This window comes from Anas platyrhynchos, chromosome 7, assembly GCF_047663525.1.
Source record: "Anas platyrhynchos isolate ZD024472 breed Pekin duck chromosome 7, IASCAAS_PekinDuck_T2T, whole genome shotgun sequence".
In the NCBI taxonomy this organism is placed as follows: Eukaryota; Metazoa; Chordata; class Aves; order Anseriformes; family Anatidae; genus Anas; species Anas platyrhynchos.
In genome coordinates, this window is record NC_092593.1 from 34,102,371 (window position 1) to 34,129,587 (window position 27,217).

Genomic DNA, 27,217 nt, shown 5'->3' on the forward strand with positions numbered 1-27,217 from the left:
TGGAAACAGTAATTTTCAAACAAATAATACAAATTGGAAGACAGGTGGAATGCTGATTTTTGAGAACGTCAGCTGATTTGTAATTGCGAGTCTTGTTCATTCTTTAAAAAACAAACAAAGAAAAAACTAATTCCTTTTGGCTTCAGTAAATATTGTGCAGGGTGTGAATGCATATTTCCAGGGCACAGTCACAAATAATGCTGCATGCGTCAAGACATTTTGGGAGGACTGCAGCCACTCGTCTCCTGCTCTCCCCTTAGGTATTTTTTTTCACCCCTTTTTTGTTTCTAGCTTTAGATTTTGATGAAAAAAGACTTGTGTCAGGGCTTGCTTTTGCCAGGTACATCCAACCAAGATGAGTTGGCTCTTTCTCAAAGAGAGCATAAGGACAAGAGTAGTTCAGCACAGCTGGGTGCAGGAGTGGGAAGCCAAAGGCTGGAAATAGCCATTAGCGAAGTCCTGGCAAGCACAAGCACGGATCAGATGACTCCAATGCAGGACGGTAGCGTCCAGGAGCATTTGTCAGCATCCATGACATTGGAGAAACCTTCAGCTGATCTAATTTGCCTTGCCAAAAAGGGGTTTATTGAAAGGAGGGTATTTTTGTACTTGTGCATTGCAGCTTCTTGCAATTCAGCTAGAAGAGACCTGTAATTGAAATGAAATAACTTTGGTCTGTATCCTGAATACATCTGTTTGATAATCAGTTTGGAAAAAAGGGAGAGGTGGTTGGCAGAAGAGATAATTAGAGGAAAACTAATTAAGTTTGTTGCTCTGTATTTTTTGATGATCATACTTTGGGAAAAAAAAACACAAAACAAAACAACAAAAAAAAGAACAATAAATATTCTTCCCTGCAGCCCTCTTCCCTCCTGTTCTCTGTTATTGTATTTCAAAGATACAAGTATTTTATGAGAGGAGAATTATCATTTTTATTTTTTGTAGTTTGAGATAACTCTGAATACTAATCTGTTCTACCAGCTGATGGGACTCAAATCTTCCTGAACACAAGTCCTGATTAGGGCATACAGGTATATTAAAAGCAAGGGATGTATTTAATCTACAGACTCCAACTTAATTTTCTTTGCATTTCCCCATCTTACAAATTTCCCATATCTTTTAAATGATGGAACTTCATTTGGGAGAACAGCAATTTGCAGCACTTGATCAGTGGCTGTGGTGCATACCCAGCTGCACAGTACCTCGTGTTTGAGCAAGTGCCTGGCAAAGGACCCACGTCCCACAAGGGGAAGATTCCTCTTCCCCTTTGACGTGCTCCTAATACTCATGTCTTTTGGCCTCATGGAAAAGGAACAGAGTACACGAGCACTTACTTTATCCGTCAAAGTGTGAATTATTTTATTCCTGTTATTTTGTTCCGTCTTGTGTTTTTTGTCTCTCTCTTCCCCCCCCCCCCCCCCCCCCTTTTTTTTGCTTTAATGGTGGTATGCTTTTAATTAAAAAATCTACTTGTGGAGTTTAGGGCATGTAGCATTTATACAGTTTAAAATTACAGCACTTTTCTGCTACCTCCCTCCAGATTCCTCAGTAATTACAGGAAGGAGAGATTATTTTATCTAGAGCTTTTCCAGGCATATTAAATTGGTTAAGAAGGTCACCACTGCACTCCTATTGCAAAATCAGTTTTTGCAACTTTGGACATCAGATACTCCCTTGCGAATCAGCCTAAGAAAAGAACTTGAGTGGTGATTTCTGTTCGAATATAATTTCTTTAAAATGCAGTAGGTATGGATAATGGAGTGGATGGTACACTTCTGCAGTCCAGGAGAAGATGGGCGTTAATAAACTTTGTACAAATAAACAGAAAACTGAATGTCAGTGTTGGGTGGAGAGTGCCATAGGTGTCTCTTTCCAGTTTGTTTACGCTTGTTCTGAATTAGCTACCAGCCTTAGAAAGCTGTCTGGACGCAGCACAGACTTTGCTCTTAATATGCATGTGTCAGGCTGGCACTGGCCGGTAGACTTTGCACTGAGTCATGCGTTGCCTGTCTGTGCTGGTGTTAAATTAGAGCTTCCAGGAGCACGAATCCGGCATAAAATCCATTTCCATGTGTTTGTATCTGACATAACTCAGCCTTGCTGTCCTCCAGTGACTGGGTAGCGGGCAGGTTTGGAATCCATAAGTGCATGGATTGCTGCATAATTGGCTATGTAACTGAAAGAGAAAATATGCATCCAATTATGTCTTTTTTTTCCTTTTTTTTTTTTTTTCCTTCCCTATGCTTGAAAGCAACAGGCAAGGGACACTGTTTTCCTTTAGGGTTGTTGGAAAGGGGCTGGGAGTCTGCCATCCCAGTTTAACGGAGAAGACCGTGGAGCTGGCAGGAAGGAGCTGGCTGCAGTTTAGGGAAGGTCTGAGTCTAGCTGAAACACCTTAACGGAGAGGAGAGGAAGAGGTCTGTCATAGGTTTAAAAACCCTGTCATAGGGTTTTTTCTTCTATTGTGCAAGTCAGTGTAGCATAAATCCTCGGTGGATTTGGGTGTGCGTGTAAAGGCAGCTACATGTATGTATCTGGCTTGGCAAACCTAAGGTAAGCTTAATGAACAGCTGAACTGGGAAATAAAAGAAACGTGCGTTTAGGAGGTTCAGTTCGTTTGCCAGTAGAGGGGAAATCTGACATGTAACAGTGTTCAGTAAGCACAGTATTCGCTAATATGCATGTAGAGGTTTAAAGAAAAACACAAGAGAATGAAGGAACATGAGAGAATTTATCACAGGACCATTTCTTCCTTTGTAATCCAAATATTTACGTTTGTTAAAGCATGCACCACACTGGGGCAGCAGTTAGCAAGCACAGGTTGCCTGAGCTCCAGCCTAATGTCATGGGTGTTGTTTATTTGGCATTTACGTGGAGACTGGCAATTGATTTTGATGGGCTTTGTGCTCGCTTTTGAAAGAAAGTCTGTAGTTTCTGCCTTCTGATCGCGATTAAGCAGCAATCACTAACTGCTTGTGCTGATTCGTAAGAAGAGGGAAAAAGGTTGAAAAAGAAATGTGTTACCGATTGATGCTCCTGTAAGGGTCTCGATCTCTATTGCTCTGATGCACATTTTGAAGAGAGAACATTTTGTGAATATGCACACAGTAAATTAGCTATGCCTGCTTATCTACTGATGGCATTTTCACATTTTAACCCCCCTTTCCTCCCCCTTCTTAGATTTCTGATGTGAAAGAAAGTGATTTTATCACTATTAACCTGTGTTTAGGAGGGGGAGGCCATAGAAGGTGTGCTCTGAACAATCCTAGTGTGGCCTGTCTCAATGTCAATTCAGAGAGACAGCTCTTCTCATCAACGTTCTGCTAATTTATAATGAGTTATTTCTAAACAGATTTGATTATTGTAGTCTGCTTGTTTCATGTATTTTGAGAAAGACCTGTTACAAAAAAAGAAATGTTACACAGCAAGAAACTTTATTCAGGAGAAACTAATTGTATTTCTTCTGGTTTGTGCTCCTGCTCCTACGTACAGATAACTTTCAAGTATTGTTCCTTTGTGTTTTCAGGATTGGGAATTTACCAATAATGACAGTAAAAGTCTGTGGAAGCAGAGATACAAACATTACAGGCTACATTTAATTTGATTTATTTATTCACCCTCCCACTCCTCCCATCACCCCAAGATTCAACTGCTTTCACAGATGCAAAATTTTTCTGTTGGTGACAACGTAAATGGCTTCTATGCCATTGAATGTTTAGAGCAAATGTGGCAGGAATCTGGTAGGTGGTAGATGCGTTACACACTCCAGAGCTATCCAGAGGCTTCTTACCTTCCTCTTGCTCTTCATCAGGTCATAAACCCCACTGAGAAGGGCCAGGACATTAGCCAAGAGTATCGTATATGTTTTAGAAAATTATTTTTAAGGATTGCTAACATTCTGCTAGCCTAACTGATAAAGTACTCATTTATTTGAGGTGAACAGTATTATTTTGATCTTTTTGGAACTGTTTTTAATGGAGTAAAGGAGACTTCGCTTTCCTAAAAAAAAAAAAAAAAAAATCCACAGCAAATTACAACTCTTCATCATGTAGTATGTGCCTTAATGCAAGAGAGGCTTCTACAGCATTTTAAATGATTTAAATTAAGATTAGTAATTGCCAGAGAAAAAGGGCTTAGGTGAAGTGTTCTACAGCACGTGCTTTCTGGTCTGAACATACCAACATAGGCTCATGAGTATGCTGCTTAGGATTTACATGTGGATTGAAAGAGTTCGTTACGTATCTAATGACCAATTCAGTATCAGTTCCCTATATTTTAATGCAATTTTTATCCTTTATAGACTTAATGTGTTCCTTTCAGATATTGAGTGACAAATCCCATTAAGGTGACATTTATGATATAATCTGTGATAACTCCTTTTAGAAACTTCATGCTTATCCCTGATTTTCCTCAGCTGATAAACTGGGTTATGCAGTGGAAGTAAGTCAGTCAGGTAAAGGAGTGAAAATGAATAAGAATATGGGAATTCATCTGTAAGGTTAAATGTATCAGTGATTACGTGAAGTACTGACCATTGACTTTGCCCACCACGAGAACAGCAATACTTTTGAATACTGCAAATGTGAAATATCACAGAGAAATACTTAACTGAGATCACTTGCATATGCTTTGTATACTAGGGAATACGTGCATTTTAAATGATACAATTTTAAACCTAAAAGATCTGTGTGTGTCCTTTTAAAATGAGTAATGTGATATATATTTAAGTGACAAAAGAAAAGATGTAATTGGCTACTAGTAGGTCATGCAGCTAGTTCTATTAAAAATGTTTAAAAACTATATTACCCTTTAAGTAAATAATGAAAATCTTGTAGTAAGTGGGGTTGGGTCAACCAGTTCTGTTTTTTGTTTGTTTGTTTGTTTGTTTTTTCCTCCTGAAGTAATTATGGAGAGAATTCAAGCAGAGTTTTTCAGTCCAGTGGCTACATATTTTGCCATTGATTAGCATTTGCCTTTATGTACTCTCTGTGTGTGCACGTGTACCTAAAATATATATATATATATATATATATATATATATCAGCATGTGTGTTTGGTTTTAAATATAAACCTACATTGCCTGCTCAACTTTTTTCATCTCTGTAGTTTAGGTGAAAGGACCTGAACTATTTATACAAATAAATGTATTTTTTAGGCCTACCTACGTACCAACTTGCTTTATTTTGTATGTGTCAAGATAGCAATGCTGAGAGGGAGAAACAGGGCTGCTGATAACCACGCGTGTCCTTCAGTGGTAGCGAGGGGCCTTTTTAGCCATCACTGCAGCTGAGCGGTAGTGTTTCACCCTGCATTACTCTCAGGGCTCAGCTGCTCTACACCAGGAGACTCGTCATTAATTCTCTTCCTGCTGAGCATAAGCTGTCATTACATTCAAATGGTCAACGTATATGTTCTTCCTGTTATTTTTTTTCCTTCCTTTGAGATGAAATGGGACATAAGTGCCTGTGCCCATACAAATAGTGTACAACAGTTGAATTTCTTCCTGCCTGAAGTTTTAAATGATGGCCTACAGAATGTCTGAACTGTGAATCAGCCGTAGAAACAGTACATAATGCATTTCTTTTCTCTTTTGAGTTTTATGTATTCCGAGTGGGTTGTGTGTGGAGTTAACGTCTGTTTTCAGGGTGCAGTGGTTTAGAGGAAGGAATAGTGGAGATTAGCGAGGAAAGGATGAAGAGGTGCATGGATGGTTTAATTTCATTTTTAAAACTACTGACTCATGAAGTGAACGACTTTTCTTTCCTAATCTGCCAATTAATTGTTTTCATTGTTTGTATGGTGATTTACCAGCAGGAGTTGGGAAATGCCAGATAATGAACATACCCTCACTGAAATGAGCTTACAGATGATAATTGTTCAATATGGCTCTGGCGAAGCCTTGTAACCAGCTCTGTTTGCACGCTCTTGCTGAGTGCTCTGGAGCTGGAAGATTCTGTGGAAACTTAGGATATGCAGAGAGGTATTTCAAAGTACTATTCAAATCAGTAAAAGAATATACTTGCTAAATGTCCTTTGGTGCATTTAATTGCTCCTTAGAATGTGACTTAGAAATAACTCCAAAGCTCAAGCTAGTTCCTTTATAAAGTGCATTTTTCTGAGGGTTTTGTCAGAGGATCTTTACTGTCTATTTTTGAAATGCATTGTATATCACCATTGATTTTTAAAAATTATATATTATTTTCTTTTTAACAAGGTTAGAAGTCCTGGGTCTGTGGGTCTTTATGTGATTCCGTAGCTCTTTCTGCAGCATAGCTCAGCAGATACTACCAGATTCTCATAGTTCCAGGTATTGTTTTTTTGTTTTGTTTTGCTTGTTTTATCTCCACTAGGTTATTAGTTCTGCGTGTACTAGGATTAACTATTTTGCCCAGAAAACCATTCATGCCCAGGATTATGTGCATACTGCAAGTGTACCACTGCAAGATGCTACAAGGTACTACAAGATGCAAGTCTGCTGTATCTTTATGTGAAGCTTCTTAAAAGAAATAGAATTTGTAACCATGTCCACAATATGTAACCCAGCATCTTACCTTCCAATTTTAGGATGGAATCTCTTTCATATGTCCTCACTCTTTCATGCTCTCACATGCCATTTAATTTCTGTGGTCTTCCTGATGTTAATGTAGGGTGCTCCAGGGCTCTTCAGTTGATAGAATCCCAACAGAAGTAGAATAGAGTTGTTTATGGCTGTATTTTTGACATGTTGACTGATTAGAGCTAGATTTTATTCCTTTACCTGCATGAGATATTTTATGGTGAGTACTTCCTTTGCAAATAGCGAGCCATCTTCTAGAAAAAGAAATGACTAAGCTTAGCAGAATAGTAAACAGCATCTTAGCAAGGCTTTTTTTTTTTCATGATTTCCTCCACTGTAGCCGTTTCTTCAGGCTTCTTAACAATTTTCCCCTTCCTTTGAGGGAGGGAGGTAAGGTGGCAGGAGAAAACCTGTTCTGCTCTTGATGATGCCTGTTGGCTCAGGGAAAAGTCTTTAAAATATGTAGCTTCAGTGTTATTCCTCAGTTATGCTTCCTGTTTATTGCTAATACAAATGAGGAGAAGAAAAATTTCATCCAATTTTTTTCTAAGAACATCTGAAATTTTTTCTTATCTTCTGGATTTTCTTATGTGCTAGTGATGATACACAATCAAAAGTATGCTTTTATTATGCTTATTATAACAGATAAAAAAAAAAAAAAAGATTGGAGCTTTCAACTCCAAACACTTAGAACCAGTATTTGGAAGTAAAACACAACACCTTTAAGATTACCTTTAAGATTGTTTTTTTTTTTTTTTCTTTTTTTTCAGGGGGAACAATAAATGCTATGTATGCTACGTCTCAGGAGAGTCTTCAAGGGCTGCTCGTATCATTAATGCTCATGTTTCAATGTCTGACAAATATCTGGGGTACCTTACTTCAGCAGTAGTTGGTGTACACAGGGAGAAATCCTTCCTCTAGCAATGAAATGGAAAGCGTACTTACTGTGCTCATGCCAAAGTTATCTCAAATATTGGCTATAGAGTTTGGAAGTTTCAATCTGCCTCATGGAGGAGCAGGTGGTTCAACATCATTGCTCTCTGGGAAAAGATTTCTGGCTGCTCAGTCCTGTTTTGTGTCTCTTCTGATTCATGGCAATACTGACATCCGATTGAAGTTGATAGGTGCATTTAGAAAGTTGAGACTGCTTTTTACAGCAGTGAAGTGATGTGATCACACATTTAACTGGGGTTATCTTGTTTGCGACTGTTAAGTTTCATTAAAAGACTTCACATAATCTGAAATGCAGAAATATGCTCCATTAGGTAAGTGATGAGATAGTGACCTTTGTGTTGCTTGGTTCCGTCATCTAACTTACTCCAACCACGTTAATAGGCATTGCAGGGCTGTGCACCTATGAATTTGAATTGGGTTCTATAATTTTCATGTTAATAAATTGGGATCATCATTAAGTGAGGACAAATTTCTGGACTTGGTTCTTGAGAAGTACTTACTTACTTCAAGGCCAGATATACCCGATATAGCAATATTACTACTGCTGTTTACAGCTTCCCAAATGCTTCAATTTGTAAATTTAAATATTGGAGTGGTCCCTCATTCATTTTTTATTTACTTCTAAGAAAGTGTTTGCTCAACATTGCTACTTTACTGTCTGTCTTTGAACTACATTGCGTAATGCAGACTTCAGGGAACTTGCATGTGCACCTGGTTTTAACATAAACAGGAAACGTTACGGTATATTTACCCGTGTAAACATTGATCTGGCAACTAAACAGATATTAGCTTGCCTGAATTCACTGGGAATAGCAATTTAGAAAAAGGCTGCAATAGATGTCACTCCAAGGGTGTCTTTTGTGTGTGATCCTCATGTTATAGAGAAGATTCCTTGGTCTTTGTTGCTGAAGAAGCGACCCCATTCTGGTCTTCTGAGAGTTGACAAGCCAGTGCTGTCCATGGATCAGATTCAGCTGTGGTGATATCAGGGTACAGTAAACATTGCTTCCAAGAGCAGGTAGTTTTCTGAGGCCTATGAGATGTGGCAGTATTCTGCTTAGCTGATAAATTGCAGTGTAGCAGGAAGGATGCTACAATGAGTATTGATTTCTTTTGTGCATAGAACTCATTTTGCTACAGCTTGTGAATTGCCTTCATGAGCTGACAATCCATTAAGGATCACTTTGTGTGTCTCTTCCTTCATTATTGCTTCTTTTACTGCTTTCTGCTTTACTGCTTTTAAAATACATTGTCGAGACAAAAGTAAAACAGGTAAAGGAGAAACTCTAATAGCAGCAAAGCAATTTGGCTCTTGGTAAATTACTTTATTGCAAAAAAAAAATTTACTAGGAGACTATCTACAGAGACAATTTCAAGGAACTAAACATATGATATTAAAATTATTTTATAGTAGGGTAACTCACCTAATGATTGTGATTTTGTGTCATGAAGTAGACCTTATCTTGTAAGATTGTGTCCACATAAAACTTGAAGTTTTGTCCTCAGACTTAAAACAAAAAATAATTTAGTCTTAACCATTCTGCATGGCCAGCCACTATCTCATATTCTGAATACATGCCAATAATTCCTTCACAGATGTAATGCTCTTTTTTTTTTTTTTTTTTTTTTTTTTTTGTTCTGAATAAGAAGGGAAACACTTATTTCTATATAGTAATTTGATGCTTTTTTTCATGGAAGTACTCCAACTTCTGTGGCAGAGTTACTTTAGTTACTAATAAAAAAAAAAATACATTTTTTGAAAGAAAACTTGATACTTTCCTAATCCCTTAATTGTATTGACTAGCCAATTGTATTTTGTTACTTCCATTCTGGGAAAGATTGGAATTAAAAATCACTGGATTAGGTTATCAGTTATAAGGCTAGCAAAATAAGAGGACCACCATTAGGGAAGAAAGGTGGTTATTTTTCTCACCAAGATTTTTTTTTTTACTTGTAATAGCTTCTCACATGTCTTTGTTTTGTATCCTTTTTCACATCATTTTGCTTGGTATTAGACAAGTCATATCCTCTCACAGTCTTCTTCTATTATCCCTCTCTTAGTCTCAGGGACGGATATTGACCACATTTGTATAGTTTTGTGATCTATTGATGGAAAGCTCTACTGAAGAGCCAGACAGTATTTTTATGAAATATATGTTGCTCTTCAATGCTGCTTTGTAAAATGCCCAGTTATACTAGCTGTTAAAATTAATTTTAGCTAGTGGCAAGCTGGCTTTCACTTTGTGGGATTTTATTATTATTTTTTTTCACTTGGACATTTGTGTAAAGATTGGATTCATCCAAATTCTGTAGTTTCTGGCAGGTCCCGAGTTCTCCTGCCAGGAGTTTCAGCTTTGTTTCCTGCCAGGACTTCTCCAGTAGAAAGTGTCCTCATTAATTGGATCTCCTGGCTCTCTCGGTGCAGTAATGCTTAGCTATTTCTACCAGGGTGACACTAAATACATTAAACAAAGTTGTTTTGTGCAAGTGGTTGGCCAGACGCTAGCAGTTTTCTTCCAACTCTTCTTCCTCAGATTTATGACTTCAGCATTGGTTGATCAACAGTATTATATTCCCATGCTTATTTTCCATTGGCTTTGATTAGTTGGCCCTGAGGAGTAATGTTCTATTCACTATTTCCTTTTTTTTTTTTTTTTTTTTTTTAATAATAATTAAAAAAGGTAATAGGCATTAAACAACTTTTGGAAACTTTATTATTTCTTTGGAAGACTGTGGCAAGGGTATAGAAGTAAAATGAATGTTTCTTTTCTGTTGAAACACATGGTGCCAGCTGGTACACTTCATGCCGTCAGTCCCATTTCAAAAGTTTGAGAAATGGTACATTGGATAAACCTCATCAAGGTGAGATTTTCTTTGACTTCTGAAGTCTGTCTTTCAAACTGTTGCATAGAGGAATTTGAGATTCTTAGCAGGCATACAACTGAAAAAAATTGGTAATTCTCACCCACACATGACAAATCATGAAAACTTTATTGTAGTGAATTACTTCCATTGCTGCTGTTTTCCCAACTTCTTTCCAAAAGCTCTTTTTTGTTGTAAACCATGGTATCCTCCTGATAGGTATAAATGCTGTGTCTGCTGGACTATGGAAGTAGATATAACTATCCCTGTGGATCCACTGAAAACTTAATATATTTTTAAAATACACAGAAGATGAGACAATCTTAGTAGCATTTGTTTTCTATACTTATATAGACCTGACTTCATTGTCTAGATTTCTAAATAGCTTTTTTTTTTTTTTCTTTTTAAAGGGGAGGGCTTTTCATTTTTGGGGGGTGGAGAGGGGTTGGCTTTTATCAGTGCGTACTACAACGTTCACTTTTTTTTATTTGTTTAGGGTCAAATCCTTGGCCATGTTCATGGAGCATCAAGAGACACAGAAATAAGAGGTTTGTGCCATTTCTGCATACCATTGAGTGCCAGGGGGGCTGTAGGGACCTGCTCCATGCTTAGTTCCTACGCCAGCAGACATTTAACAAATTTATTCTTATCCTTTATGATGGTTACCCAAGCACTCAGGTGGGCAGCTGGATTTTACAGGGTTTGCAATTTACTTGAAATTCTCACAAAACATCTGTGAAGGATTGTTATGAAGAACCCTCTCTTTCTATCTCTTTTTTCCCTGTCTTCGTTTTCCCTCAACCCTGAACCCTCAGTGTTTTACCCTGCCATGTTGGATTATAGGGAAAGATGGGAATGTGTGAGTTTCTTATCGCATGTGTAACATGATGCTTCAAAATCAGAAGGTTGTAGTGCCTTGTGCACAATCCCCTTTCCCTGACCAAAACGAGTTTGTTTTATAGTGTTGTTACTATAAGCACAGAGCTTTGTAAAGTAGTCTTCAAATTTTTTTTTCTTTTATTTTCTGTTAAATTAAATACAATAGTATGTACTGTGTAAGTACAGATTTATCTTTTGCAATGTTTTTGGCAATGAAGGATTTGGTGTAGCTTTGGGAAGCTGTATAATCTCAATAGTGATATTGGAGGCTTTTACTGTGTAAGCTAAATGAAGTGCTAAATCCCAGCTTTCCTCCTGAAGGTATTAATCTGCCATGGCTAGATTGAAAGACCATTTTTCCATTTAAAATATGGGAAGAGAGAGACCAAATTTTACGTACATAGGACATAACTGTTTTGTTTGTTTTTGTTTCTAAACAACAACAAAAACCTTCAGAACTGTAAGCTCAACATATGGGTTCAAAAATGCAATAGTAAGCATAACAGTATCCATAGAGAAAAATACTTTGCAAAGAGCTTGGGAAAACTTACCAGCCCATCTTATTTTTACCAACATACTTGATAATAAGAAAACCAAGTGTCTTGTGTTTTCTTCACACTGAATAAAAGCTTTCTCAACAGAGAGACAAGCTGAATTTTATGAGGCTTTTTATGAGCTCCTACAGACAGTACCTGAAAGTTGGTGGAGCAGTGGGGAAAAAATGTTTTTTATTTTAAGTGAAAAATGATTACCTTTTGTATAGATTTTTTTTTTTTTTTATAGCATATCACTTGTTTCCAAAAAAACTAATTGTACCTTTTTTTGTTTTGTAATTATAAACATCTTTTTATTGTGGTCATAGCAGAAACAATTTTAGTATTCAAAACATTAGTATGCTACCAGTTTAGTTAAACAGTGTTTTTTGGTTTCTTCTAATGCCAACATTGAAGATCTTTTATACCAATGGTTCAGTAAGTATTCTCTTATTTTGGTAAATTCTGTGATGACTTACAGCTTGATTCAAGCTTAAAACTCCTGGAAGTTGCTCTTGCTGTCTTGGCAAGGAGTGATTTACTCAAGCCTGATTCTACTCTGATGAAGTTGATAAAAGTTTAGCAGTTGATCTCAGAGGAACCAGATGTAGATACAGTTTTGCCTGCAATTCGTTTGTTCCTTTGGTTAAAATGTGGAACAGAGCAGTGTTGGCTGCCTGTGGGAAACAAACTGCAAAGTTGCTTTGGCAGCTGTCTGTGTCCCTGGCTATCTAGGTTCTTTGTTGTGTGCTTTATAAATATGAAGCTTCAACTAGAGATAACAGGTCAGTTCTTGTGCATCCACAATAGATTAGTTTAATAGCTTCTCTTTTAGATAATTTAAAAAATCTCCTTGGAAGTGTTTTTGCACAAAGTGGTTTGCATCCCAATTCTTACTGTCCCCAGCTATAAGTCTTCAAGACTTATATAAAAAGAACAAATTAATAATGATGCATTTGGTGATGTGGTGGTTGTTGTCGTTCCATTTACAGACCTTAAATCTCCTATAAGTTTTGGAATGACAACTTCTGTTTCTATTATCTCTTTGGGTAAAGAAAAATCACTGCTGAAAGATATAAGGAAAATGCTTTCAGTACCACACTTGGACTAAATAGGTCTGGTTTTGCTCTGTAATTTATTTAGCCATCAGGAATAAATAATATGAGATACACTTTTTAAAAACCCATTAGTCTGATGTGAATTTTATTTAGTTTGCCTTGAACTCAAGTCTTTCTGTAGTAATAAACTGATCTCGTACACTCATTTTTATACAATAGTAGTTTAAAATATTTTGAAGTCTAAGTTGTTGCTTTAATGTCACAATACTTGAACATGAAATAGGCATAATTAGGAAAAACTTGAAATAATTGGAAAAAATGAAAAGGGCAGATGAGTTTTGGGGAAAAGTGATGACGTCAGTAACTTCCAGTAACAACTTACTTAAAGAGTTAACTAGTCTAACCACAGTAGTTTGGAATGATTTAACAGTAAATTGAAGAATTTAATTGAAATGAATCTCAATTTTTAACAGCATTTATTGTGAAGTTCTTTCATTCTGAAGACCTTCCAAGTGTTTTAGGGCTACATAGGTAATTAAATCCCTTTTAGGGATACATACGTAATTAAATCCCAATGGGCAAGTTCAGTTTGTAAAGGAATGCTTGAAAGTTGGGGATTAAGAAAAATACTTTTTTCATTGTTACTTTATCTTGATCTATGACAGCATTATCAACATGAAGAGCACCTATAACAGCTGTAATGATGATTTTATTGTTTATCATGAGCCAAAACACGGTGGTGATGGAGAAATCACCCAGCCTGTGGGTATACAGAGATTGCAGCTGAGGGTTTGTGGGATTTTGTGAATCGTAAGGGCACAGGTTTGTTTACTAACATTCCTGTTTTTTACAAATCAACAAATCACCACTAGGAAGAATACTATGATTAATAAATAAGGTGAATTTCTGTGTGTGTCACCATCCCAGGACAGGGCCCAGAAGGGAACCAAAATAAATAAATAAGTAAATTCTTTTTCATATCACTTAGGCATAAGAGGCTGTGGACAGCGTCATTTAGGTAACAAAAGGCTGCTGTTAATTTGTCTTCACTGGACAGCCAACAGAAAGTGTTTCTTGTTTTCCTTAATTTCTTTTTACATGCATTTTATTTCACACGTCTACTCCCACTTTCTTGGGATAAAAGTGGTCCCTCAGTTTCTCGTTTGGTCTTTACCCTTGGTGCGTGCAGGCAGTGCCACACGAGGTGCTCAGCCACATGTCAGGACCGTGCCAGCTCCCAGCCCTGAGGCTGAGGTGCCCAGGCCTGTGGCCTGCCTCCTGCCGGCAGCCATTTTCTCTCGGAGGTGTTCAGCCGCCATTTTGTGGCAGAACTTGGCTCGTCACAAATGGGTCGCCTCCGTCACTGCTCTGATAACTCAACTTCTTATCAGGTCTTTTATGTTTTAGTATTGTCTCGTTGAATCAAAACACTGTACTTGGTCATTAAGGCATATGGTCAAGCTTTATTCTGGTATAATTTTTTTGATACTTGCTTTTAAAATAATAGACACATGTGGGTGCTATATTGCAGTAGCACAGACAGAAGGCTCATACTAACATTTTAACAGTCCAATGGAGCTTTTGGCCCCATATGACTGTTCCGTGCTTCACTGAGAATTTTGTCATAAAAGGCAAAAAAAGGCTTGGTGATTTAACATGGATGCAGGAGGTCTGGATATAGCTCCTGAATCTCTTTTGAACCTTGAGCAGCAAAGTTCAAAATAAACTAGATGTGAACACAGTTAATGGTGATCAAAAATCCTGGAGTGTGCCTTTGCTTCAGGTATCTGTGGAACAAAAATGAAGAGAAACACTTTTAATTTTTGCCTTTTACATATTTTTGTTTTGTCCTAGACGGTTGGGAAAGCAAATTTGTGGCATACTGGTATAAAGATTAGAAGAACCATGTTTGCTATTGACTTCAGGAGCTAGTTTGGTAAATTCTTATGTGCTGTATAAAATCATAGTGCAATGATGGTATTTTTAAAGGTTAAATTGTGCTTTTTTTTTTTTTTTTTTTTTTTTTTTTAAAGAATATACTTTAAAGTAAATGGGAAAGAAAACAGAAAGCTCTAGAGCTATTTTTGTCCAACCAGAAGACTCATCTGAGTGCCTGTTCTGTTACTTTTCATGTTTTCAGCATCTATTGTGGGAAAAAAAAAAAAAAAAAAAAGCAATTGCACACAAACATATACTGATAAGCAAGAAGCATTTTTTCCCTCTAATCATTTTTGTTTCAAAGCTTTCAAAAATGAATTGCAAAGTAAGAACAAATGTGCTAAATTCATCTTTAAAAATAAGACTTAAATTATAAGCATCTGAGAAATGATCCCTTTTGAGTGACGAGCTGCAATACAGACAGCTGTCATTGGTTTTGGCTTTAAATTTATTTTTGCAGTGTTGTGGCACTACATTTATCCCAGAGAAAATACCCTCACAGTGAGGGCTGTCAGGCTGAGACTGAGGAGCAGAGGCTCCATTTCAGTGACCTCTTTATTCTTTGCTCCTTCCACCTCCTGGCCGCAGCTCTCTGCGGTGGCCAGATTGCTTGCCTCAGGCCAGAGGTGCCATTTATCCAGCTCTTTGCAAATAGTCGTCATCGTTTTGTGCTCATGGCCTGTTCCTCTCTGGCAGGCTTTCCCTCACTGCAGAGCTGCTTGGCAGCAGCTGTGTCCTTGTCTGTCCCAATGCTCGGAGATGGCCAGTTACCTTTGTCATGGAGGTGATCCACACAAGTGGATTGGCTCTGGGTATCTAGACAGCCATTATCTAAAGAGTGCTTCTGGGGATAAAAATTACAAATTAGTTACCTTGGATTTCTGTGAAGTGTAGAGCTGAGGAAAATTCATAAGTATTTCCTTCTTCCAGACAATTTCACTGTTTTCCCTTTCTCCAAATGTATATATATGTTTTAACATTGCCGTGATGAGACTGTTGGAGGCAGGAATTAAATATTTTGATGTTTTCAAAATATAAGTGATTTAGTTGGGGTTGTAGAACAGCTGCTAAGATGCTTTGTATTGAGCTACATTTCCCCCCAGGCGTATTTTTGCCAGCAGTCACAGTATCACGTGCAGGTGACACAATTTTTATATGAGTAAACTACTTTTCCAATAACATATCCAGACCTGCAACTCCTCTGCATGTAATTCATCTGATATATCATATAACTAAAAAAGGAACAGAGTTCTTTAATGGAAGTACTCTTTTTCCTGACAGACCCAACCCACAGAAAAGTGTAAAACTGAAAGGCCTTGGAAAACAGAGGGATGCTTTTCAATGTTTTGTTAAATTCTGTTATAATGAAATGCTTTAATCCCTTTTGTAGGTATTCCTGTTTTAGTACGAAGTAAAAGCAGATAAAATTTGAATTCTGAGTTTGAATTATCTGATGAATACTACAGAGAGTTCATTTTCTGTCAGAAAACTCAATCTAATAGGGAAGTTGCTAATAGCTCTGTCTCCTAAGAAAGAATATGGATTGGACTCAAGTATTCCATACATATTTTGTTTAGAGGGCTTTGGTTTGTATTTTGCCAAATCATTTTTCTTCTCAGGTTGTGGGATAATTTTTTTAATCGTTTCACAAAGCAAATGTTCATCTATACAGTCATACATAAATATTGCATAATAGCAAAGGGATTGAAACAACAGATTGCTCTTGAGCCTTGTACATGCTGTCCATATAATTTAATAGGAAACAAAATTTTTGAGATGTATTTTAAAGAGATTACAGCATCCTACCTACTACTAATCTACTGCCTCCCAAAATGTATTTACGTTTTAATGAAACAAACTTAAATATTAATTACTAAATTATGAAGCCAGTTTTTCATAATTTTAATCAGTGTAATTTTGTTTTCAGATAGAGAAACCCTGGTAGTTTGGGATTGTTCTGTTCTGCTTGAGATAATCCTCCTATAATATCTAATTCAATGCAGTGATCAATTCAGTTGCAGATTAGTGTAGCATTTAGTAGTAAAAATAAATATCCCGAAAGTGTACATGCCCAAAGCAGTATTTAATTCTAATACAAATTGCACTGAATGTTTTACAAATTTGCATGACTTGTCTGCAATATCATGGTCAAAACAAGATAATGAGATCTAAACAGCATGATTTAAACTTAGGTACAAATAACATGTCTATAAACGCTTTAAGGCTGCCTTACTTTAACATATTCATCTCTTATATTTTTCAACTTCAGTTTCCTGATAAATGGGGATTAAAAAATATGAAAAGAGCTTTTCATAAGAGAAAGAATGCTTCATTTATTATGTTAGGTAAAGTCTTTTGGAGGTGATCACTTTCTCATTGAAACACCGTGCTCAGCACTCTTGTGGCCCAGGCATCTGTCATTCAAACAGATGTCACCCCATCAACTTGAAAATATAACTTTTTTTTCCCCCCCCCATTCTGTGTAGCCAAGTGAAGTCTTCAAATTGATGTACTTGGTGACAGTTGTTTAAGTGACAGATGTTCATGTCTAATAGCCCTCAATGGGGAGGTGACCTTGTTTTCTTAGTGGGTGTTGTGCATCAAGTGCTGTAATTATATGTATGCGGAGAATATACACCTGTATGAAGCATTACATTGGTAAGGAAGCTTTTTGATTTCAAACTGCTATGTGCATGTAATGAAAGGCTTGGCAAAAGCTAGCAAAGTTTCAGGGCTTGACTCTAACCTGTCCTAAATACAACAAGCTTAACACAATGAACTCAAATCTAAACAGTAAAGAATGAGTGGAATAAGAACAGGCCCAAGACTCAAATCATTGAACCAATTCCTTTCTCGTGGATGATCTAGATGCTATCATCAGTCCGGTCTGGAGGACTCAGTTTCCGAGGAACACCATTAGATACTTCTCCACGGAATAGAAGGGTCTTCTGGTCTGAAGAAATGAAATCTCCACATCTGGGTCACTCTAAAATTTCCCACTTGGTGCTGTCCTCACCAGGCAGATGTTTGAGTACTGTTTACGCATAGCTGAGCTTTGGAAAGGTGATGGGAGCTTCTCAACAAGCTGGTTTCAGCTCTATATTAGATCTAAGATGAGTACATTAACTTGGGAAAAATAACAGTGCAGTTAAGTAGACCCGTGATAAAGGCTGCCATGTCGTCACTGCTGCTAACCATTGTTGGTAGCTGTATTAGTTTCTACACATGCATTCTGAATTTAGTATTTATTATAATGATATTTATAGTCTCTGAAACATTCCCTTTGGATAGATAATGTCTACCAAACTCATCCTTTCTTTGCATATTTTGCTCTTCTCTGGTGTACTCCCTTGTGCCACCTGTGTTGGAACTGTACTCTTGGGCATCCAGATGTTTCGTTTCCTCCTTAACAATATAAAGTTATGCATTCATTTGGCTGTAAATTGGTCTAATCCAGTCTCCTATCTCCAAAGGTACGTGACAGCTGGGGAAGGGTACTTAGAGGAGGCTGTAGTGACATTAGTACAAACAAAATAATTCCCTGCTGCCATTTCTGGGGATTTCCTTGGCTGAAGATTCCTTGACTGATCTTTGTTCAATAGCCATGATTTGATTTACTTTTTGCCTCCTCTCCAGCTCATTTTTTCCTAGCTGTTTTTGAAACTTATGTCACTTGGAGTACCCACAATATTCTGTGACAAATTGCCCTACAACTTAATTGCATATACTCTCAAAACAGCCTCTGCCTTCCTCTAATTTTATTTCATGCTCACTAATTTTCATACCAGAAGAAAATAAACAGTAGTCTCCTTTTCACCTTTTCCATATCATTTCATAGTATGCAAAATCTTACAAAACAAAACAAAACAAAAAAACCACCACTGAAGATACTTAGGATTCCTGAGATTAATATTTAATTAAAAATTCAGATACAGTTTCTCAGACATCTGAGAAACTTGATCTTTATGTGAACTTACTGCAGATTTTATTCCCAAGAGTCTTTTTAAAGCAGTACAAAAGACCAAACCTTTCTTTCCTGATTATGTTACAGCTGAAAGCTGTAAGCTGTATTTTGGTAATGACTTTTCTTAATGGTGAATTCTTAATTTCAGCAAGGAGTTTTGCAAATAAATTGGAAGTGACCATATACATATAGCATGTTCCTCATGTAAAACAGGGATCTTTGGGTCTTAGTTTCAATAATAACATCATGTTGGAGGGAATCTTTGTGACACTGTATGTATGACTTCAGCAAGAATTTTTATTGGCAGTGTTGTCTACAAAAAGAAGGAAACAATTTTTAATTTAAGAGGTAGGATAGCAAGTGTTTCTCTGTGCCACTGATTTCTGTATGCATTGTTTTAAACATAGAGAAGTGACCAAGTTGTGGTTTCTGGGACAGTAGCACTTTTAGTATTTCCTCATTTTTGATTACTGTGATAACTTTTATATAAAGTATTTATAACTTAAATTTGTTTCGTTTAGTGATAGGAGTCACTAAACTAGACTACAGAAAAGTAAGAAATCTGATGGTTTTACTTCTATAACAATTTTATGCCTTTTTTTCTTTTTATTTTTTTTATTTTTTATTTTTTTTTGGCCACTGCTTATTTAAAGTCTGGGTTACAAGTCTGAAAGGATTTACATGTGAACATTTTGCCTGCATATGCAGTTTAGTCAAATTAGCAAGTCAGTTTTCCTAAGTAAAATGTCATCCATTTTTATATGCCTTTTAGAGGGCCCCAACTTAGTCTGGGTTGTTGTATGAATCATACAAAAGTTGAATGCAGAGTCCAGCAGTTGTATTTCTCATAGATCAATTTAATTATTCTGGCAACTGGAATGTTTGCTTAGAAACAGAGGGAGGCAGGCAAATTATGTGCTGCCCACACTCCTGTGCTCTTCACTTATCATGGGAGAGAGCTGTAGGGTAGATCCTTTTGCTGTGGTTTCCCTAGCTATCTAGTTCTCATTGTTCAAGCATTCTAGTTACATTGCATACTGTTGTTGTTGTTCTATTCGTCTTTTTTTTTTTTCTTTATTGTTTTGCTTTTAGTAACAGGAATGCGTCTCAGAACTGTTCATTTGCTTGAGGATGTAAATTCACTTCTGCTATTGACGAATTTGCCCCATTCTGCAACAGGTAAATAAAACCCAAAACCTTACAAACAATGTGACAAAATAAAAATGAAGCCAAATATTTGTATGCTTACAAAGAACATTTATGAAGTTTTGCTATGTAAGATCACTTATAGTTTTCTCAGATCTTACTTAGTGATGTCTTTATTTTATCAAAACTAAAATTATTAAAACTAGTCTGAAATGTTGTTGACACAACAGGTTTTGAAGATGCAAACCTTAACTTGCTATGTTTTTTTAAGATATTTTCAATGCAATGAAAGGATGATAAATGTGAAGCGGCTTATATAAAATAAATTCAGCACTTTTTTGAGTGTGTTTTAGTCCAAATTTATTTTGATGTATTTTCATTCGTTTTAGCTTGGAGTTTGCATTTGGCTAGGACAGTATCTTAATGAATTTTATCAATTACAGGAAAATTAGTCAAGTTAATGATTTGCAAGTTTTTTACTATTGGGGACTGCAGCAAATTTCGTTCCAGGCCTAGCACTGAGCCTCCTCCGTCTCAAGTGATTCTTCTTCAGTCTGCTTGGGTATTTGGTCCATGCAAAGTCCACCTTACTTTGCTATCTTTTATTTTTAATGGTGTTTCTCCCCCTACTTTCACCAACATCATTTTTTAACATCATTACTAGGAAAGTGTGTCTTGTGGTTAGCAGCAGTTAGTAAGCAGGCTGACATCCAGCATTATGGGCAGAGGAGAGGTTACACAGGTTGTGTGATGCTGGAGACTGGAGTCTGGTCATGTCGAGCTGCTGTTTCAGGCATATGCTGGAGTGCGTGCTCTTGTATGCCTTAACTTGCCATGACAGGACCTGATCTATGGCCTATATAAGAGTTGCAACACAAACTACTTTCACAAGAGAGGTTATTATTTTTTTTAATCTTTCAACCTGCTATATTCACTTTGCACAAGTGGTACGACCCTGAGCCAATGGAGCCTTCTGTCCTGAAACTTTGTGTACAAAAAGACGTGACACTGTTTTTTGTTGTTGTTGTTTGTTTGTTTGTTTATTTTTTTCCCCTACAAGGTTGTTGTCAGGAACTAGAAGCTGCACACATGGATGTGTCTTACCAATGAAAGCTAATTCAGTGTGACCCTCTGGTTTGAGTGTGTAGGCTTTCAGTTACTAGTTCAGGTATGAGACTTAACATTTTGACAGGCTTCTGGCAGAAGTGAAGTAAACTTTGTTATCAGCTGGGTGATGGTTTTTGGACTTTTGTAAATGTATCCCATTCTTTCCTGTGAGCATAGTAACTACCACAGTGCCTCAAGACTTGATTTATAGTGAGATGGAGAAAGCCAGTCCTTGTCCTGTACAACTTCACAGAAAAAAACAAAACCCAACCAGAGTCCTCTGTCCTTATATCTGAAAATCTCTAGCATAATTTTGCTAATCTGTGCTTTCAAACAGATAGTGTGACATTATTTTCCATCTGCTGCTTCTTTTCCTTTTTATAAAAGAGTCATTTTGTAATGAATTCTGCATTTACACAACGTTTTTTAACTCTAATTTCTTACTTGCACATTTGTTATTCCCTGTCACCTTATGACACAGTGCTGTCTCTAACATCCTGTTATGTTGAAAACATCTTCAGCAAATAAGGAAAGACCAGGATTACGAAGTACTGGAAAGACCAAGTATGAATAGTACATTTTGCTTTGACTCTGTTCCATATTTGTTTAACCTTGTGTTTCTTAATATTTTGTATTTCACACATTTAAATCTGGAGATCCATCTAGATGCTAATTATGTAAGGTATTTGCAAGCTGATTTTTGTGGCAGGTGACTGAGCAGAGCTCAGAGAATATGCAAAGCTCATCTCCTTCTGGGAATGTTAAACACCAAGTTGTAAATGCTGATAGTAAAACAGCTCACAGAAAGAACGTAAGTGTGTATCTTAGAGATGTAACGGTGTTGTTGGTGTTGTTTGTAGTTTTTATAAAGTATGTGCTTTGGATATTGGGATATTTTAGTTTGTTGTATTCCACTTAACAGAGTTCTGGTTTATTTTTGGTTATTCACTGGAAGTATAGGGAAGCAGTACGGATGTTTTAAAGTCTAGTGAATTGGATTTACTTACTCAGAAATATATCAGAATATTGTAGAGTAGAGTAATATGTTCCAAAGCATATAATGTGTTTGTTAGGTAAAACAAAGAGTAATGACTGGAATTAATCTGCTTGTGGGAAATGGTTGTTAATACCCTGTGACAACTACACTTCATGAAGAATTTTGATTTCTTAGAACAAAAATAAACAGGGAAACATCATATATACCATTTCAAAATGACACTTCCCTAAATAATGGAATTTTGATATAGTTTACTGTCAGAGAAAGTACCTGTGGTTTCCTCTCAAAATTGTATTTGTATGTCACTTCCAATCCCTTCACTGCTACTGTTTTTATGCGTGCATATAAAAGTAGGCAATACAGTGTAGGGAGTCCATCAGAACGGTCACATCAAAGTGTTTTTTTTTTTTTGTTTGTTTGTTTGTTTTTTCCACTCCATATATCTTTTATCTATCCAAGGACATAAAAATAGGAAAATGAAATTACTGTAATCTAAATAATTTTCCAAGTTTCCTCTTCACTGCTTCGCAAATACATTTGGATCTAATTTGCATTGTAGCTGCAAAAGCAAAGTTTTATGTGTCAACCAGTGCTCACAGGTGCACCTTGAAGAAGGGAAGGACTTCATTGCTGGCATTTAAGTATTAAACTTTCAAAATAATAATTCTCATGGATTACTTTCTAAAATGAATCCCTTTCCTATCAAATATTTGTATTTGGATTATTTTCAAATATTACTTCAAGTCTTTGGGAAGATGCCATTTGTTCACTCTGTCATTTTTCATTTCTTCCTGTTTTCTCTTAATAGAGTTTGACTTCTCTAATTTGTCTCCCTTCCCCCAGCTATTACCAGCTGTGAAAAGTAATTTTTCAGCCACCCTATGTGGCTTTTGGCAGACCTTATATAGAGTCAGTGTGTGTAGGGTCCTGAGGGGGTTGCTTCTACATCTGCCATGGGATTGTGCTACTCATGGCTTACATGAGTATTTATCTCTCAGGGCTTGCTTTTTAGTTGGTTTGTTTGTTTTGCTTTTGAGTACCAGGCCTTTGTTACAATTTTCTTTAGATGAGTTTGGGTCTTTAGCTTATGAAATTAAAGCAAAAGTGACTGTTTTATGACTCAATCCAACAAACCAGACTGTAAACATTTCCAAAGTTACTGGTCCCAGCTGCTGTCAGTACAACTGCTCTGGCTCCGGTGGTCAAATGATTACAAATAAGTTATGTGAAAATAATATAATGTAATGAAGAAATTCAGGCTACACAGAACATGCCCCTAATTGAGCTTTCTTGGATGTTGCCTTCAAGACAGGGAATACTGCTGAGTCCCAAAAGGGGGTGTACCCTGTACCTCCCACCATTCCCACACACATCCCATCCCTCTGCTTGTTGTGTTCCTTAGTCGGGATGGAGCTCCTGAAGCAAGAAGCTTCAGTGAAACAAAGTTGTTGCTTTTTTGCTGTCAATGGATATCATCCCATTTTCTGAAGCACTTCAAAACACCTCAAGTTTTACAGCCTTTTCAAGGTAACCTGCAAGTGCAATGTGGGATATCATGGATTAGATAGAACATTTTAAAACTGTCCTCTAGCATTTTGCCAAATGGTTTCAGAGTCTAGCACATCTCTGCCATGCGGATGGATGCCAGCAAATCTCTTAACGGAGTGATGAAGGCTGCGTACAGCAGGGGACTCTGAGCTTTAAGGCAGCCCTGTGTACATGTATAGCAAACCTCTTCACTGTCATCCCCTGCACACAGGTTCAAATTATCCCACTTTGCTGTTAAATCCCATTCTGTTAAAAACCTCTATGCAGGAATGGTGAAAGTAGATTAGGATAATTATTAATCATGAATCCTCTGTCCACTCACTTCCTCCTTGGGAAGAAATTATCCCCTGCTTAAGTTCAAGTGTGTTAACTGCTCTGCAACATAACAAGCTGTTAATCTTCAAGCTTCTGAAAGTGTCCTTATGTGCCTTCAAATTTTCATCATCTTTAGGCTGCTTTGAAAAAAAAACAAAAACAAAAAAAACCACACTAGCAGATCTTTCCTATTAAAGGTCCAGGAAAAAAAAAAAAAAACACAATGTTACAGGCCTGTAGTAGGTGGCTTGTGAAATAAATATTTACCAAGGATTGATCCGTCTTAACACAGTGTGAGTGCTACTTTGAAATTTAGTGTTTGGGTCTCAGAATATTGCACTTCTTTCTTCTCTAAAATCCTTCTTCTGACCTGTTTGACCCCTGCTAGTTTTGCAGTCTGTGCATTTGCCCAGAAATGTAGATTTCTCTGTTATTTAATATTTATATGGGTAGTCATCTAAAATTCAGGTTGCCTACTGCAGGCTATTATGTCTAATAGCACTTAGTGTATTAGGAAAAAAATACCGTGCTCCCTTAATCATTTGGTGTATATACATATTTAATCTGCTAGATAAGGAGGCCACATTGTGACCATGGGCTGTGTAGAGCCATTAGGCCAAACCAGTGAAGGCAGCCAGAGCGCACAGAGGACTGGTGCAATACCAGGGTAAAGTGTTGTATTATGAGTGCCCTCCTCCTGGTGCTGCTCTGTGTGTCGCCAGCATGTCTGCTTTGGGCAAGATGAGAACTCAGCTTGCTCCCTTTGCTAATTTGCCATAGGGTGCTTCTGCCGGACTGTAATACCAATTTGCTCCAGCAATGTGCTGTAAAATTCTCTTGGTGTACTTGCTATTTGTTATGTTAATGTTCTTAAAGTTCAAGAATAAGTTCATTGTATTGCAGTATGCCTTCTCCTAGCAGCTAGTACATAAATTACACTTAGAGTTCATAATTCTGTAAACGGGCGTAATTCAAGAAACTCATGGTCAATTAAATGCTTCAAGTCTATTGTTTGTTTTCAGTGTGTTTTGCCAAATTTCTTTTGGTGCATCAAATTAAAGAACCCAAGCAAATTTATGCTGGGGAAGAATTTAGTCTGGTTTTAGAGTGCTCAGGCAGGCGACAGAAGAGTTTCCAGGTAGGTTTGTAAGCACCGCGACGTGCTTGATGGCTGCGTGCCAGGACATAGCGTGCATGTGAGGGGAAGGCAGCTTTTAGTTTGCATCTCCTGCGTATGTGGGTTTGAGTATATTGGAACCTTTCTTGCTCGACGTTTTGATGATTTGGTAGTTAAATAACAAATAGATCGTTTGTGATGGAGAGGGATTAAAGGAGTTAATGGCTATATTTGCTTTCAGAGGCATGTGTGCCTTCTATCGAAGTGAATTAGTCTCTCAGGCTTCTGAAGAGAGTATTAGACCTAACATCTTCTTAATATATTCTAAAGCTGTGTGTCTGAGAGAAGCGAATTAAAGGATTTTAAATTTCTAATTGCTTCAGATGTAATTAATTTCCTCTTTTTGAAAATAAAGTTGGATAGGAAAATGTAGTTTAAAAAAGCAGACTGTGAAGGGGAATAAGTTACACTGTGAGAACTGCTGCAAAGCACTGAATTAATGATTTTATTTTGTGCATGGCCATTAGTCATAGCAGGACTTTACAGATACGAAGTCAGCACTTTCTGTGTGAGAAGCATCTTGTCTTTTACTATAGTGAGGTTGGCAGCATCCTTAGGACAAGCACCATGTGTGGAAATTCACTGCAACCTTGCAGAAGATACCAGGAGAGCTTCCTCCCAGCTGCCAGCTTGCTACTGCCTGCCCACACGAGTCTGTTCAGCCCTGCTGCCTGTGCGGGGAGATGAAACTACCCAGCAGAAATAACTCATGACACTGCAACTAAGCCGAGGAAGAATTATTTGGAGTCGCCCTTTCTGTAAGTTTATAGCTTGTGACATCTGACGGTGGTTTTGCGGCAGCCCTTGAGATTTATAAGCAGTATCTTATCTCCCCTTTATATCTGGCAATAAATTCCGAGAATTCACAGCTTCAGACTTCTGTCTGCATTGCTGGCACCAAATGTCAGTTTTACTGAGTTTCCCAAAGATGTGTTTTACTCACAAATCAGTGATGAACCCACTGAACAATTACCTCTGATTTCACCAATTAAAAGCATGCTGAAACTAAGGAATGTAAGTTTTGTAAAAAGAGATTCAGTGTTGCCTTTAGATACACCCAAAGCATGGATAATACTATCATCTGCACAGCAGCTCAGTGCTGAGTAAGGGCTTGAAAATGTTAGATACTGCACTCTGATGCTGTAGTAGTAATTTAAGGCCTAACTGCAGGAATGTCTTCTGCATTTCAGTGTTTCATTTTTAGGAAAAGGAAGGGTGGAACAAACGTGGTTTACAGGGACCAGCCATTCCATTGACAAATTTTAGAGCAATAACTTGACATAAAACCCAAGTCTACTTACAAAGTTTTTAGCTTCGGTGCATTAAAGAACACGCTCAAATTAAGCCATGGGCTGTAAAGGCTAATTGCTTACTCTCCTATTTTTGTGCCAAGAGAATTAACTGTACTCAATTAGACTGGAAGTGGAGGTCAACAGAATCAGATTTGCAGCACAGCCTTCCCTGTCATCCAGAAGTACAAAAGCCTCTTTATTTCCACTGCTCTGGGTTTGCAGGCAAATCCATGCTGATCACAGAAGAGATTTTCTGACAAAACTAGGTCCTTTTCATCAGCATCGTCTTATGCTGTTAGCCCCATCTGTTGGGGAAGATCATTGCTTTCAAGTGTAAGGCAAATAAACCTGAAGCATCAACAGTACCTTCCAGGCCTGACATACTGGAGGTAACGTCAGAGCTCTGCATGTCAGGCTCAGGTGTGTTGTTTGAGCCTGTGAGCCTTCTGCTGAAGGATGCTCATGAAAAAGCACTTCTTCCAACCCCTGCCCAGGCACAGCAGTGAGGCAGAAATGCAATCAGTCATTTTTCGATGAGTTCCTTCTTGGTATTTTGCTTAGTTCTTGGAATTGAGATCTAAGATGTTAATTGAATTCTTCCTCTCCATTTTTTGTTTTCTCTTTAGTGTTCTTTTTCAAATAAAAATCTTTCTCCTTGATCTTACTATCTGTATGTATATCCTCCAAAAGGGATATTTAGAGAATGAGCTGCTGATACCGATGAGCATGTAAGAAACATGAATGTGTATACTTCTCAGTTGTTTGCTTTTGTTAAATTTCCAGTGATAGCAAAGTACGTCTTAACTCCAGGGTAATGTCCTTGCAAAGTTTTGGTCATGGTCATCAACTATAAAGTAACTTGAGTTTCCCAATAAAAGAAATCCAATTATT

The 27,217-nt window shown here is 37.3% G+C and overlaps 1 protein-coding gene across 14 annotated transcripts in view; it reads left to right on the forward strand.

The window, feature by feature from the left end:
• Positions 1-27,217, forward strand: part of ZNF804A (zinc finger protein 804A) — a 448,502-nt gene that overhangs the window by 317,897 nt on the left and 103,388 nt on the right. For 10 of the 14 annotated variants that reach the window (XM_072040465.1, XM_072040467.1, XM_072040466.1 and 7 more), the window contains one exon: positions 10,869-10,920. The exons of 3 other annotated variants lie outside the window; for them this stretch is intronic. Coding sequence is in view for 1 of the 11 variants with exons in the window: in XM_072040475.1 (XP_071896576.1) it covers positions 14,189-14,233 (45 nt within the window). In the remaining 10 variants the exon portion in view is untranslated. Of the gene's footprint in view, positions 1-10,868; positions 10,921-14,184; positions 14,234-27,217 lie in introns of those variants that run through there. One more of the 14 variants, XM_072040475.1, reaches the window with a different exon arrangement.